This window comes from Ranitomeya imitator, chromosome 8 (genome assembly GCF_032444005.1).
Source record: "Ranitomeya imitator isolate aRanImi1 chromosome 8, aRanImi1.pri, whole genome shotgun sequence".
NCBI classification, from domain to species: Eukaryota; Metazoa; Chordata; class Amphibia; order Anura; family Dendrobatidae; genus Ranitomeya; species Ranitomeya imitator.
In genome coordinates, this window is record NC_091289.1 from 169,905,491 (window position 1) to 169,921,575 (window position 16,085).

A 16,085-nucleotide genomic window follows, 5' to 3' on the forward strand; every position below is an offset into this window, starting at 1 on the left:
GCTTGTAGTCAGGGTGCTTAGTCGTGAAGCTTCCCAGGGTTAAATGAAACCAAATGAGAGATTTTTCTTGTATATTTACAATGCTGTTAGAAAGTATTGACCGCTGAAATCAATCACTGGCCTTAGAAATGATGCGTGCCTTTATGGATGTGACCGCGGAGGCTGAGAGATTGGCTAAAAAGGGAAAGAGGTTTCCAAAAATATCTTGCCTAGAGGGCTTCACCAAAATTTTTCCTGCCCTGGTTCTTCTTAATGAGCCCTGTTATTATACACTGCCGAAAAAAATAAAGGGAACACTAAAATATCACATCCTAGATATCACTGAATAAAATATTCCAGATCCAAATCTTCATTCATTACATAGTGGAATGTGTGGAGAACAATAAAACATAAAAATGATCAATGTAGATCAAAATTAATATCCCATGGAGGTCTGGATTTCGAATGATACTCAAAATCAAATTGTTTTCATTACCCTCCCTGAGATACTCCATGCTCCATACTCTCTCTTCTGCCTTCTCTAACACTAAAAGAAGGGTAGAGAGAGCAGAGAGCAGTCAGAACTGAGCAAGCTACAAAAAAAAACAACTACTTGAAAAAAAATAATGATAACAAAAGATCATTTGATATATTACATTTCATTTTATTAAATCTAGTCACCAAACAAGGACAAATATGTTAAAACCAATATGACAAGACACAATAAAATAGAAAAAAGAAAAACATTTAATAAAAACCAAGGGGGTCAGGTCAGCATACACAACACCACCAGTAATTGTCAGATGCAAATGCTACGAATTTTAATCCTATAGTGTGGGACACTAGGAAAGCAGGGAAGTCAAACTACAATACTCAAAATAAATAAATATTTGCTGATTTGTTATTATATTACTGCTTCGCTGCTATCCCAGAGACCCACACCAAAAGTATGGTTAGCAATCATTATCCACATAAGGAGTACTGTCAGTAGCAAGAGGATATACTGGATAAATGATAAAGACAGGTGATACTGACCAGAGTTCATGCTGCGTATGCTGGCACCGCCACACCGCACTCCAACGCGCGTTTCACACGTTGCTTCGTCAGGGAGTGATGGAGGACTCGGACTCGGCCTGCGGGACTCGGCCTGCAGCTTGATAAAGGATATAGACACTCTGCAGCAGCAACATGGCAGAACATTTCATATGAAAACTATTTACAAAGTTTCTTAACTTTGTATTTAGAAAGCAAATGAACAATGGCCTTTAAAGAGAAGCTTGTCACGACAGTTTTAGAACTGAATCTAGTAGCATTTCTGTACAGGTCATAGTGTTAGATCAACAATAAAGATGATAACTGTTTTGTAATAAATTTAGAGAAATCAAGCTTTGAAGCCACGTGCATGTTAGTCTGGAAGAGGATTGAGGCTTGCAGATGCACTCAGAATGCGTTGACCGGCCCCTACCCCTCAATACACTTCTAGGCTAATTTGCATGTGCCTTCAAAGCTTGAATTATCAGAACTAGCACATCAGATTACTACAAAACCTCTAGTTTTATTTGGAAAATCATCCTGGCAGATTGCCTTTAACATCTAGAAATTAAATGGCTAAAACTAACTAGGTGACGAAACAGACAGTAAACATATAATGCGGCTTCTCTCTTTGCATTCTTAGGTAATCTGATGAGTTTTCTTAAGATAGTATGGATCAGGTGATCCTAAGATAAAGACCTGGATCTCAGATAGGTGCACTTGAAAATATGAAGATACACAGTAGGCTCATGGGGCAGTTTCATCATCTTAGGAATGGCAAGAATATCCCACCATGTGGTGTGATGCTTGTCATCAAAATAATGAACAAAACAAGACCCTGTTATAAGCCAATGCAAGATCTCTGTGCTCTTTGGATCTTCCATATTACAGGCCTGACATTCCATTGTGGCTTTCGCTATGATATAAAGTACCATAACTTTTATTTTAATGTATCCAAATTATGACAATGCTTTTTCGATCAGAACCAGATTTGTCATCAGACATATATGTATACTTAATACCCCCCCCCCCATATCTTCATATTGAGACCTCCAAAGTCAGACTCAGGCAAACAGCGGCCTGTGGATCCCATCCGGAACTTTGGCTGTTGGAAAACAGTGGTTACTGCCTGTGAGTTGGAGAAGCTCGGTGTCAAACGGCAACATATTTCCCTAAACTAGCGTCCAATTCAACAATGGTGGAGCCGTTGAGCTTTCGGCTCCCTGTTCCATCATTCAGCCAGTGTGTATGAAACTCAGTGATGGCATGCACGCAAGCTTCAGTCCACACGCTGCACAGACTGTAGCAGCACATCGGTGGAATGAGGTTAGGTCATTACTCTTTATGTTCTTGTGCGGGAAACTGTGGGGGCATCATATTGTGTGAATGGCTGTGGGGGAAGCTTTACTATGGGGACATCATAGTGTGTTCCTATCTTTGGTTTCATACTGCGTGGGTGACTGGGTGACATAATACTGTGCGGCAAAGGGACTGTCTTGTGACAACATCATACTGTTTAGGCATCATACTGTGTGGAGAGGACTGTACTGTGGATTACCATACTGTGTGGAAAGGTGGGCTGAGGGTGTATCCTGTGTGTGGGAGTGTGATGGGGCATCATACTGTGTGTGGGGGGACTGCACTATAAGCGGCCATACAGTGTGCAGGGCTTTGGAGGCATTATACCGTGTTAGGGGGCTCTTTGGGGATCACACTGTGTATGGGAGGCTATGGGGGAATGATATTGTCTGGGGTGCTGTGGGGGGCACCATACTGTGTGGGAAGGTGGGCTGGGGGTGTATCCTGTGTGTGGGAGTGTGATGGGTCATCATACTGTGTGTGGGGGGACTCTACTCTAAGCAGCAATACAGTGTGCAGGGCTTTGGAGGCATTATACCGTGTTAGGGGGCTCTGTGGGGATCACATTGTGTATGGGGGGCTGTGGGGGAATGATATTGTCTGGGGTGCTGTGGGGGGCATCATACTGTGTGGGAGAGGACTGTACTGTGGATTACCATACTGTGTGGGAAGGTGTGCTGAGGGTGTATCCTGTGTGTGCAATTGTGATGGGGCATCATACTTAGTGTGGGAGTGTGATGGGGCATCATACTGTGTGTGGGGGGACTCTACTCTAAGCGGCAATACAGTGTGCAGGGCTTTGGAGGCATTATACCGTGTTAGGGGGCTCTTTGGGGATCACACTGTGTATGGTGGGCTATGGGGGAATGATATTGTCTGGGGTGCTGTGGGGGGCATCGTACTGTGTTGGAGAGCTGTTGATGAAGATACAAGGGCTGAATAACATTCATATAATTTACTGCTTTGAATAAACTTTATAAAAAGTGGTAAATTACGGTATATGGTTTTGTTTAACTTCTACTGATAGAAATACACATTACAATAAGCCCTATCCTGTATTGGTAGTTGCAGCGAGTCAACATACTTAATTCTGCTCAGTATTAAGAGATAAAATTAATACAATATAATATGATAATATTAACATTGAGCTGAATTAATTTCGGTCTATTGGTTCTGCCTCCACAACAGTCTCTTATATGGCCCCTCAGGAAAAATAATTGCTTACTCCCTGTTCTAAGCCATACAATCTTCCAAATTTGATAGCGTTCTTTCACATCCATTCTTCTCATGTACTGGTGGAATTCGGGCATGTTTATTCGTTTTCATACAATTTCAGGTCAATTCAGGACTTTACCTAAACAAATCAATAGTTGTGGCAATTCAGCCGTTGAGATGTAGACTTGCTTTAATGTTTTGGATCATTGTCTTGCTGCATAAACTAATTATGTTTCAGCTTCGTCTTGCTGACAGATGACCAGACATTCTTCTTAAGAGATTTCTGGTACAGTGCACAATTCATAGTGGCAAGTTGTCCAACTAAATATTGATGTTCAGCTCCGGAGGCGGTAAAGAATTCCAACAGTATCTCCCAGCATGTTTGGCTGTTGGTATGATCTTCTTAAAGAGGTTGTCTGTGTTTATGATAATAACCCATCAATTGCATAGGCACACGTAAAGACGAGCTGGCAACACAGCTAAGAAGAAGGTCGTGCTTAAGGAAATTACAGTAATCCTTTAACATTGTAGTGGGGACTTCAACACAGAAGAAGACTAGAGTAGTAAATCTGGCTATATAAAGACTTAATTCCAATTCAGCACCAGAAGAAAGGCAGATATATATTGTCCAATGTTTCGACCAACAGTAGGCCTTCATCAAGGACATCTGTGTATTTTCACACTGGATATAAGGAGTGGAAAGCCAGTAGATCATTTCACCTGAGGAAAAAGCATTTTGCTTACCCAGATAGGCTCCGGTGTAGAAGATATATTGAAGCAGATCGCAGTGCATGGAGGGATCTGGCTGGCTCCTGAGCTGAAACCATGGAAGAAATAGTGGAAAAATTCACTAGTCAACACTAAGAGCCTGTAAGACTCGAAAGGCGTATACCCGGGGTCCTTATGTTATTTTATGCTATCTTTATTTTTTCTTTGTTTTTTGCCATATTTAGCCTGTTTGTTATGCATTCCCTGCTTATGTTGTGCGTGTCTAACAGACACGAGACATGCAGCCATAGGGACTCAAACATATTATTCGAGGACACCCGAGATATGAGGATAACACCGAAGCATGCTTGGATAAGGCTACTTTCACATGGTACGGGGCCGTCACAAACAGTCGGCCCGACGTACCGACGGACGTTGTGCTAAATTTAGCACAACGTGGGCAGCGGATGCAGTTTTACAACGCATCAGCTGCCCATTGTGATGAGCGGGGAGGAGGGGGCGGAGTTCCGGCTGCGCATGTGCGGTCGGAAATGGCGGAGACGTCGCCTAAAGAAACGTTACATTGAACATTTTTTGGGACGATGGTCCGCCAATTAATACAAGTTGGTAATACAAGTCTATGTGCAAAAAACGCATCCTGCGGGCAACTTTGCAGGATGCGTTTTTTGCACAGAACTACGCATTGCAACGACTTTATAAAGACGGAAGTGTAAAAGTAGCCTAAGACGTTATCCGAGCATGTTCGCTCATCACTAGTTACTTGTAACCCTCTGATAATGTGGAGTCCTGCTGTAAACTCTCCCTGAAAGGACAATTATCTAAAATAGCCCTAGTGGCCACTGTTAAAGTTGCAAGATTTCCAATTTTGTTTTTTGTTTTTATTTCAGATCATGATATGAAAAGTAAAACATTGCCAAAATGTGAGACATGTATTAACTGACAGTCTGCTCTCCTAGTCTACATATCCCACAATACTAATACCCTCTTTCATTTAAAATAATCTCTGGAGGCAGATTCTCAGAGAAATCTACATCCAGCCCATATATCTTAACAGCTCATTTACATATTAAGAAAAATGTGGATTTCTCTTGAATAACACATCGGATCACCTATATTAAGGTATCATTTTATTCAATCTCCTGTGACCTACATGACCATATCGATGGTTTAAGAGGGTTGATCCTACTGACAGATTCCCTTTAACCACTCCAATGTGTTCTTTCTGATTTGCTATTATGAGAATGCAGGTAATCTTACTACAGAAAGCTGTGTTCAGGGTCTGTAAAAATAAAATAGCTGAATCTGTTTTACAAAAATACCAAAATCACGTATAACCTTGAATTGCATCAATGGGCGTATATCCGAATTCACCATTGCCCACTATAAATTCCTTTGTTGTAAATGGTGGTGACTGGTGATGTGCAAGCGTGCTCGGATAAGGTGTTATCCGTGCATCCTCGTGTCCTAATAGAGTATTTCGGCATGCTCGAAAAAAAAAATGCTTGAGTCAATGCGGTTGCATGTCTCTCGGCTATTCGACAGCTGCAACATATGCAGGGATTGCCTAACAAACAGGTAAACCCTGCATATGTTTTGGCTGTCTAAAGGTACCTTCACACATAACGATTTTGTTAACGATATCGTTGCAACGTCACGCTTTTTGTGACGTAGCAACGATCCCGCTAACGATCTCATTATGTGTGACAGCGACCAACGATCAGGCCCCTGCTGGGAGATCGTTGGTCGTTGGGGAATGATCAGGACCTTTTTTTGGTCGCTGATCACCCGCTGTCATCGCTGGATCGGCGTCTGTGCTCTGCTTTACGGCCGGCGCTGACACATTCAGTGCCAGAAGCTGACGGCGGGGGACGTGACAGACATCAGAATGTGAGTATGTAGTGTTTTTTTTTACTTTTACAATGGTAACCACCAGGGTAAATATCGGGTTACTAAGCGACAGTTTCAACGATGCCGAAGTCGTTCCCCTGATCGTTGGTCGCTGGAGAGAGCTGTCTGTGTGACAGCTCCCCAGCGACCACACAACGACTTACCAACGATCACGGCCAGGTCATATCGCTGGTCGTGATCGTTGGTAAGTCGTTTAGTGTAACGGTACCTTAACAGCCGACAGACATGCAGCCACGGGGACTCAATCATTTTTTTTCGAGCACGCCAAAATACTCTATTAGGACACGAGCCTGCTCACTCATCACTAGTGGTGACGTTATTTTGAACAGAACCAACTCAATTTTCCTACATTTGTTCATGTATCTATGGTCGGGTGAAACTGTTAGTTTATCAAAATGGCTGAAATGATTAAAAATAATTAGATATTGTGACATTCGGAATTACATTGATGATAATCTATTTGAATGATGAGACATTTTATAACTATGTCTTGAAACCATTTTTCAAAGTTGAGTCCTATGACCAAAAGCCTATGAATTACGAATGGCTGTATGTATAACTATCTGTCAGCCGGCCTTCGCTTTCTTAGTGCCTTTATTGATTGCTAACGTTAAAAAAAATGATGGCTGTAAGGAAACGTACATATCTAGAAGATGCTTCCAAGCTAAAATTACATCTCAATTACACTGGTGAAAATCAATGAAAATAATGTACTGTGTACAAGCGACGTGGACTGGTACAGGCCTCTTGATGAGGAACACTTAATTACACATTAAAACACTTACTCTGGCAAGGTCATTTGTGATTTACTTTAATGAATCTTGTGAAATAGCATTAGATATGATTTTACATTTCCCTGGAGCTGAAAACTGCAGTGTAAAATTGCAATATAATGTCACTGTTTGCCATATACCATACATCTAAGGTGATGCACAGCATATTATAGGAATAATACAAGTCGCTAAGGATTTCTGCAAATCTACAAAGACAATTTAGACTGAAGGTAATATTCTTTGTAATACAAAAATGTAAAAAATAAAATGTTAAGCCTCAGCTCCAGTCATAAAAGACTATTTCCACATACACAACTAGGGATGAGCGGCACTGCGGAAGTTCTGGTTTGTTGGGCTCGACCGAACTTTAGTCCAAAGTTCTGTTCATGTACCAGAACTCTACCTAAAGTTTAACCAGAACCAAAACCCCACAGAAGTCAAAGGAGAACTTTTTTATCTCTCTCTCCTCCCTCTTTCCTCCCTCCCTCTCTCATCCCTCCCTCTCTCCTCCCACTCTCCTCCCTCTCTCTCTTCCCTCTCCTCCTTCTCTCTTCTCCTCTTTCCCTCTCTCTCCTTCCTCTCTCTCCTTCCTCCCTATCCTCCCTCTCTCTCCTCCCTCTCTCCTCTCTCCCTCTCTCCTCTCCTCCTTTCTTCTCCCTTTCTCCCTCCTCTTCTCCCTCTCTTCTCCCTCTCTCCTCCCTTTCTCTCCTCCCACTCTCTCCTCCCTTTCTCTTCTCCCACTCTCCTTCTCTCCCTCTCTCTCGTTCCTCTCTCCTCCCACTCTCCTCTTTCCCTCTTCTCTCTCCTCCTTCTCTCTCCTCTCTCTCTCCTACCACTCTCCTCTCTCCTTCCTCTCTCTCCTCCTTCTATCCTCCTTCTCTATCCTCCTTCTCTCTCCTACCACCCTCCTCTCTCCTCCTCCTCTCTCCTCCTCCTCTCTCCTCCTTTTCTCTCCTCCTTCTCTCTCCTCCCTCTTCAGTGAATATACGTTATTCCATTACTGAGATAGATTACAGTTGGTGCTTTTAAAATCCTATGGAAATACCCCACAATATAAAATCATATTAATATAGGTGGATATTCACAATCAAAGCACTGAGTAACCTACCAAGACGAGTGAATATCCAAATATAGATGTTTTTTAATTCATCTTTTTTTTATTTTAGTTTATTGGTATGTATTAATTAAAAGACATTAAAATATTGGTAGCCTAGGCACAAAAGAAAGTTCACAATAAAACATAGGGAATGGGTATAATGTTAATAATGGTGTAATATTCTCTAAAAATGTATAATAGTCTATATATAGAAGATATAGCAAAAAAAAGTTATAATAAAGGTGAGTGGTAAATACATTGATTATCAAATACATGAAAAAATAAATATAGTGATAAAAAATTAGCTTATATCAAATAAGACACCATAAAGAACAAGAACAGCACAAGCTTAGAGACCCCAATACTCTGACGTATGTTTCGTTCTGAGGCTTTGTCATGAGTGATGGAGGAGCTAGAGGCGGACATTCTGCTACAAGTTCTCCTGAAACATCAGTTAGAGTTTCCAGAGAACTTTATCATCTCCTTTCTCAATAATGGGAAAATCCGTATTCACTGATGACAGATTTTACCTGTGAATTGAGACTTTTGAGAGTGAATGATCACTCTTGGAGGAAAAAGATTTTTCTGATAAGATATATTACAAAGTTGCTTCTTTTCCTGTGTACAATAGATTTATAGAAAAGAAACCTTTATGGCAAAGTACATTTTCTAGATTAGCTGGAGATAGGGGACAGAGAGAGAGGACTTTGACTGCAGGTTTGTTTGTTGTCTGTTCTTTTGGAACATGTATATTATGAGTCTATCGTCTAGCTATTACTATACTGAATGGTCACGCTTTTCCCCATGTAGAGAAGCAGAACTGTATTGTATGCACTAACAACTTCCCACTGATGCTCCCCCCCCTCTCCTCTCACAACGTGAGGCTGCAGCATCATCTCCCTCCTCCCCCTCTATTTCTACATACTCATTGTTACTAAAGACAGGCTTCCTACAGACTCAGAATGTCTCTAAACTTTTATAAAAGAGTGCAAACAGGGAACGGTGGACCGCAGGTGGAGGAAAGTAAGGACGATGTCTCATTTCCCTACTAAGGCAACTTTCACACATCAGGTTTTCAGTGTCAGGCTAAATCCGGCGAATGTTGGAAAAACTGGATCCGGCGCAGATTTTGAAAAACTGATGCGACAGATCCATTTTTTTGACGGATCCAGCTAGCCTATCTAGAGTATTGGATAAAAAAAAAATTTGGCGCATACTCAGTTTAAAAAACCGGATCAGGCCACCGGATCTGCCTTTTTCCGGATCCGACACCTTCCGGCTCCCATAGGCTTTCATTGTAGCAAACAGCCGGAAGCGGCGGATCCGGCGCTTCAGGCTTTTTCGCCGGAGACAAAAAACGTTGCAATGGACGTTTTTTTCAAGAAACCGGAAGCGGCAGATTTGCCGGATCCGTCAAAAACAGGACGAAACGCAATGTCATCCGGTGCAATCCGGCACTAATACAAGTCTATGGGAAAAAAAAACCTGATCCGGCCGCAACATTTGCCTGATCCGTTTTTTTTGAAAATTAGCCGGATTTAGCCTGACACTGAAAACCTGATGTGTGAAAGTAGCCTAAGACATTACAAGGCTCCATATATTCACCTGTACATTTGATCAGATGTTACACTTTGAATCTGTTGGGCTAAAATGTATCTTACAAGGGAGACGCTAGTCCGCTATTTAGTCTAATATTCTCTCTCTACCTCATTTTTTACATTTTGTAAATACTTTCCTTTATCATGTTTTTAGTGTTCAGAAGCCATCGGTAATCTTTGGCCTTGACTGATATGGTTTAAGCAAAATATTTTCTATTGGATGTCCCAGGAAGTAGATGAAGATTGCAAATATTTCTCATCTTTGCCAACTGTTAAAGTGAATCTGTCACCACCAGTTTTTTTCCATCTAATCTGGGAGCCACATAAGGTAAAGACAGAGACTCTAATTCCAGCGATGTCACTTACTGGGCTACTTACTATAGTTGTGATAAAATTCCTGTTTTATCTGCTGCAGAACTCCCAGGTTTCTGAATGCCTAGATCTGTATAACCCTGCCCACACTACTTATTGGCAGCTTTCAGAGTACACTGCGCATAGGCAGAAACCTACCAATCAGTGGTGGGGGAGGGGTTATGCAGAGCTCACGAATATGGATGACTATCTGGCAGCAGCTAGTCCTCTAGTGATAATCTCCTGCTGATAAAACAGTGATTTTAACAAAACTACAGCAAGCAGGCTAGTAAGAGACATACTGCTGGAATTGGTCTCTTTCTCCACATTATTCTGCTCTCAGATTGGGTGGCAAAAGCCTAGTGATAATCCCTTTTAAAAATTGGCAAAGAAGAGTAAAATTTTCAGTCTTCAGTTACCTCCTGGAAGATCCAATGGAAAATATTTCCATCAGTCAGATTCCCTTTAAATATCATTTGTTTTGAGAGATAAAAAAAAAAACTCTTCAAAAAGCCAAAAATGTTATATTACAAAAATACAAGCAAAAGGTTTTTAGACGAGGGACTTCTATCTTTATGGTCATTTGAGTGGATTTATAATCCAGCAGAATTTATAAAAGGCATATGGCAGCACGGTTGGCTAGCCGTGGTTTCTATCTATCCCTGTTATTTCAGAATTTTGACTTAATAAATGGTGTTAAATTCAGAGAGCATAACAAGGAACAGCAAAACATATAATATCACGCAATCTATGATACAGCTTCAAAACTTACTTTGCAATAGGTCTGAATGTAAATAGTGACAGCAGACACACTTCTAACTAATAACACCCAATAATGGCTGCATCAAGGCCAGTAACACAGTCCAACGATGGGGCCCGGTTGCCGCAGTTGTTGGCGCGCTTGCAGAAGCCGTTGGAACACGTAATGCAATAGGAACAAAATCCCCTCAGCAGCAGTTCTCTTATTAAGTCTTCAACAGTGGAACCACAAGTCCCAGCAATGGCTACTCACTCCTCGATGTATCAGGTTTGGGGGTCACTCCTTTATTGGGAGACCAGCTCTTATCCAGCCATGCCACTGCTTGCTATGTAATGCCGTGCTGTCAAGTTTCCTTTAAGTTCGTATTTATAAAATGAACAAATATATCTCCATAAAGCTATATCTGAATAATTAATACAGCTATGTCTAATTATTCACTTAATTAAACCTATCTGAAGATGTCACCTATCAAGCTTTTCCGTGTCATGTCGGCATATGCAGAATATACACTGAATAATTTATTTTGAAAACATTAATGAAAGAAAATAAATAAAATTAGTAAAATGCGCCTGCCGGCAGATCATAGCTGCTTACCGCATGAACACCTAGACGTTTATCACCTCACTGGCTTTGACTCCTGGTTGTTAAATGCAATGTAAAGTCATTCAATGTATAGATATTTATTTGTGTTAAAAGAAACAAATCTGGAGGGCGTCTTTTCCTCTGATTGCTTGTATTGTACCATATTGACTTATTCATGTTATGCCTTTTTTTCCATAGGGAATTAACTGGTACCACTGGAAAGGCCACGAGTTCTCCATTCCATTCGTTGAGATGAAGATGAGACCTTACAACCAGCGTACAATGAAGAAACGTTCCCTTCATCTCTGATCTTAGTTGACCCATTAATCAACATATTTCCCCTCACTATTCCCCACACTATTGGACCTGCACAAACACCTACACAACACATTCTTTTCCCCTCAACGATCATGTTTTAGACCAGTGGTGGCCAATATTTTATTGTTTTTTTCGGGGGACCTTGGCATCTACAGCTATTACAAAGGTTGAATCACCATAAACAACTGCCAATGGTCAACATGTTGCCCACCACTGTTAAATCTAACATCGATACATCGTTTTTGCAAAGCATTGATGTTAATCCAATGTTCTCCAACCCTGCACTGTCCTACTTTTGACATTCTTTAATGTGTAAAATATTTCCCCTTTTCCATTATAATATATTATTAAAAATATTTCAACACACCACCCCAGCCTTTCAGCACCTCGGAGACTTCTCATGTGTCCCTTGTCGAGACGAATGGCCTCCACCCAGCCAGCTGTCGTTTTCTTGTCCACTGGGGCATGGTGCTGTATAATTGTCTATTTACTTTGCCCTTTATGGAACTTCAAACCCTTTTAGAACCCGGCAAACTTTTTATCTAATGTCAAGAATAATTGTCTTGCTAACGATTAATGTGCCAAATTTTTAGCCCCATATCTCTTGCACTTCCAAGTATTTTTAATCACTGGAGATCTCTTTTTAAAACATTACCCGACATATGCAAGAGGAGGAGGCTTCCTTTGTAGCACTGAAGACACAGAAGCAACCCAGGAACCTTTAGTGACCCTTTCCTATACTTCCATCTATGACAGCACCCATCATCTAGGTTATGTAGGAGATCCAGACCTTCTCATATATGCCGTTGATATTTTGCATTGGCCAAAAAAAAAGCACACCAGTGCTTTATTGCCTTACAGCATAGAGGTGTCACCGATTTGGCCAAATTTATTTCTTACCAGTAGCCCCCCAATTTTTTTTTTTTTCAGGGGTGGTGGGTGTTCTTATTTTGTTAATATTTTCAAATTAGATTTATGCCATCCCCTACATTAGAGCCAAATCATATGCTGATACCCGACTTTCTAAGAAACTGGAGAACATAGTGCTACGTAAGGTGGCACGACCGGTAAGGATATAGGATGCATTAAGGATGACAGAAATTTGGGAAGCAGGTCCTAACTGCCAAACAAGAGACTACTGAGAGGTGCCTGCCAAAAGGGTGAATTGCCCTGTGTAATCTTGTATCTCTAGTCCTGGATGCTGTTAGCTGATGTATAGATCCTTTTTTTAATGCATTTTCTATACGTTATTAAAAGATTCCTATGGGATGATATTATGTGTGTCAGAGTCTCTTTTCTGAGAGTTTGAAGAGCACCATCAAGGCCTCGTGAGATCTACAAAACATCATTTCACTGAACAGTTTTCCATTCAGAGGATCTTCTTCTCCCTGAGGATCTTCTCAGGCACAATGAGAAATACTCCACGGCCTTCTTTACATGTTTCATTTACTTTTAATTCAAAAAAGCATTATTTTGTGAATTCCATTATAATTTTTTCTCAATAGAACGCTGAACTGAATTATAGATTGGCAGGATTTTCTTTGAGCGGAAAGTCCACAAACACCATCATCACCTTTAGTGCTTGGGAATATGAAAAAAATGAATTTTAGAAACGGGTTAATTGTTATTTTGCTGTAGCAGTTATCATTTATGATTAGTCCATAATTAGTGAGTTTTTTTATGGTTAAATTTACTGTCTTCTGAAAAGCAGTTATCCAGTGGGCAACTTTATATGTATCACTAAACTATTTCTTATAGCACATAGTCTAGCCAGCAGGGCTAGGACAAGGTATTTGTAACAACTCTGCTGACATCATGGCATGGCCTCTCATCTCTCACACTATCTTACCCACTGCTCCAGGCCATGATGTGGTTTCTGTTTCTTGCCAGCTCCATATTCTGTTCCTCTGCTCCCTGCATGCTTCATGGCTGTGTGCATAGGGGGGCGGCGCCTGAACTTTCTGGTTCTTACAGGAATCAGGTGCACCTGTCTAATCTATTCCTGACCAATAACCAAGGGACCTCCAGTATTTAGTGCAGCTCCACCCAGTGGACTGAGCCTGTGCAATGTGTTAGCTCAGTTTGTGTTTAGTGTCTGAGTTTGCCAGGCCTTGCTCTGTGTTACTCCCTCTCTAGAGGCTTTTCTCATTGTTCTTGCCTTGATGTTGTTGTCCGCCCTCCAGGAGGCAGAATATCCTGGTCCCTGTGTCTTTGTTCTTATACCTAGTCTTGTTCCTTTGCCTTGTCTGAACTTTGTCCTACCTTTGTCTCCTTGTCTGTGGCTTCTTTCCTTGTGTCCTCTCTGCCTGTGCTCCGCACTCTTGCAGCTCTGCCTGCTCTGTACCCTAGTGACTTTGCCTGGGCTACGCTCTCTTACAGCTTTGCCTCTGCTCCGCACTCCTGCGGTTCTGCTCCGCTCCGCCTTGCTGCTGCAGATACCTCTTGCTGCAGCTCCTCTCCGCATTCCTTGTGGCTCCGCTCTGCAAAGCTTCTGTTGCTGCTCCATCTCCTGCTGCTCTACCATTCCTATCCACAGCCTTGCGGTTCTCTCCTGTGTGAACAGGTCCCAACCTGTTCCTTCCCACTCCATTCCTTCCTTCTTGTTTCGGTACCTGCATCTCCTGTGTGAACAGGTCCCAACCTGTTCCTTCACACTCCATTCCTTCTTTCTTGTTTCTGTACCTGCATCTCCTGTGTGAACAGGTCCCAACCTGTTCCTTCATACATCATATCCGTACCTGCACCTACCTGTTCTTTCATACACCACACCTTCATACACTGTTCCTGCCAGCTCTGTGATCTCTGCCGTTCCTGCCAGCCCTGTGTTCTCTGCCGTGCCTGCCAGCCCTGTGTTCTCTGCTGTGCCTGCCAGCCCTGTGTTCTCTGCTGTGCCTGCCAGCCCTGTGTTCTCTGCCGTGCCTGCCAGCCTTGTGTTCTCTGCCGTGCCTGCCAGCCCTGTGTTCTCTGCCGTGCCTGCCAACCCACTTGTCAAAGTTTCAGCAGTGCTCATCTGCCAGTCGTCCGCACCTGTCCTAGTGTTCCTTTCTCCCAAGTGGGATCAGCAGCCACAGCCAGACACCACCCTGGAGTAGCACCTGGCAGCTGCCTGCTGCACAAGCCTGGCCTCACCATCAAAGGCTCCAGCAAAAACCCAGGCAGCTGTCATAGTCATGCCCCTTCCAGGGTAGTCTGGTTTGTGACACAGTGGGGTCACAAACCCCCCAAGCTCACACCCACCAGTCAGGGTGTGACAGTATTTTGGGGCCCTAAACAGATAAAGTGAATGGCGCCCCCCACTCCGAAGCAAAGGAATGAGTCAGAGACTAAGGTAACACATCCCCTAACACCTTACATCCCCATCCCCCACACAGCCCCTTATTTCATGTCCTCCGCACAGCTCTTCATTTCCTATCCCATGCACAGCCCCTCATTTGATGTTGCCCATACAGGCTAATCCAGGCTGCCCATCCACTGCAGCCTCTGTCTCCTTTTCTATCCCAGACAGCAGCAGGGATTGGATGGAGCGATCCAGTGACATCATTGCACAGTCTGAAGTCCCTTCCTTGCGTCATCTCCAACAGGATGTGACCCGGAAGTAGACTACGATCTGATGGACTTCCAGCAGAGCAGGCAGCTGATTACAGCCGACGGCACTCGCATCAATTTTATTTGCATCTTAGGGTTTTTTCAGACTTCCGTCGATACGCGGCCATCGCTAAGCATCGGCGCGACGTACCGAAGGACATTGGAGTGGGCAGCGGATGCAGTGTCAGTTGTCAGCTGCCCATAGTAAAGTCCCAGGGAGGAGGGGGAGGAGTTACGGCCAGGCATGCGCAGTAAAAAATGCAGGACATGACGTACTAAAAAACGTTCCCTTGAACGTTTTTTCACTACGACGGTTTGCCAAATACCGACGCATCCAGTGCACGACGTATGGAACGTGTGTCCATACATCACGATGCGTCGGTAATACAAGTCTATGTGAAAAAACGCATCCTGCGGGCAACTTTGCAGGATGCTTTTTTTTCACAGAACGACACATTGCGACGTGTTCAAAAAAAGTAAGTGTGAAAGTATCCTTATAGTTGCAAATACAATTGAGTGCAGAGAGTGAGCAAGTCACTGACACTGTTCACCTGAGTGCCTGCTCCCCGGCAGTTCGTGTGCTGAATGTCTGTGGTCAGAAGAAGGGGCTAGGCAGCTGCAGGCATTCAGCAATGTCAAGTCTTATTTTTTACAAAGTGCACCTTTCCTTGGAGAGGCAGAAGAAAGCACCGTAGGTGGGTGCCTACCCTGCCTAGCCCGTGTCCTGGACCTGCTAGCCAGTAAACATTCTCTTGGAGGAAAGTGCCAAACCTGTATTGGGAGATTGCAAACAAGTCATC

The 16,085-nt window shown here is 42.7% G+C and overlaps 1 protein-coding gene and 1 long non-coding RNA gene across 2 annotated transcripts in view; one reads left to right on the plus strand and one right to left on the minus strand.

Moving 5' to 3' along the window:
• The window catches only part of LOC138648241 (tenascin-R-like), a 467,927-nt gene extending 454,953 nt beyond the window's left edge, over window positions 1–12,974 (plus strand). The window contains exon 22 of the mRNA XM_069737805.1: window positions 11,581–12,974. Coding sequence (XP_069593906.1) covers window positions 11,581–11,691 — 111 coding nt within the window. The 3' untranslated portion in view covers window positions 11,692–12,974. The remainder of the gene's footprint in view (window positions 1–11,580) is intronic.
• Window positions 1,025–16,085, minus strand: part of LOC138648242 (uncharacterized) — a 63,680-nt gene continuing 48,619 nt past the window's right edge. Inside the window, exon 3 of the long non-coding RNA XR_011315090.1 lies at window positions 1,025–1,132. This is a non-coding gene — a long non-coding RNA (uncharacterized lncRNA). The remainder of the gene's footprint in view (window positions 1,133–16,085) is intronic.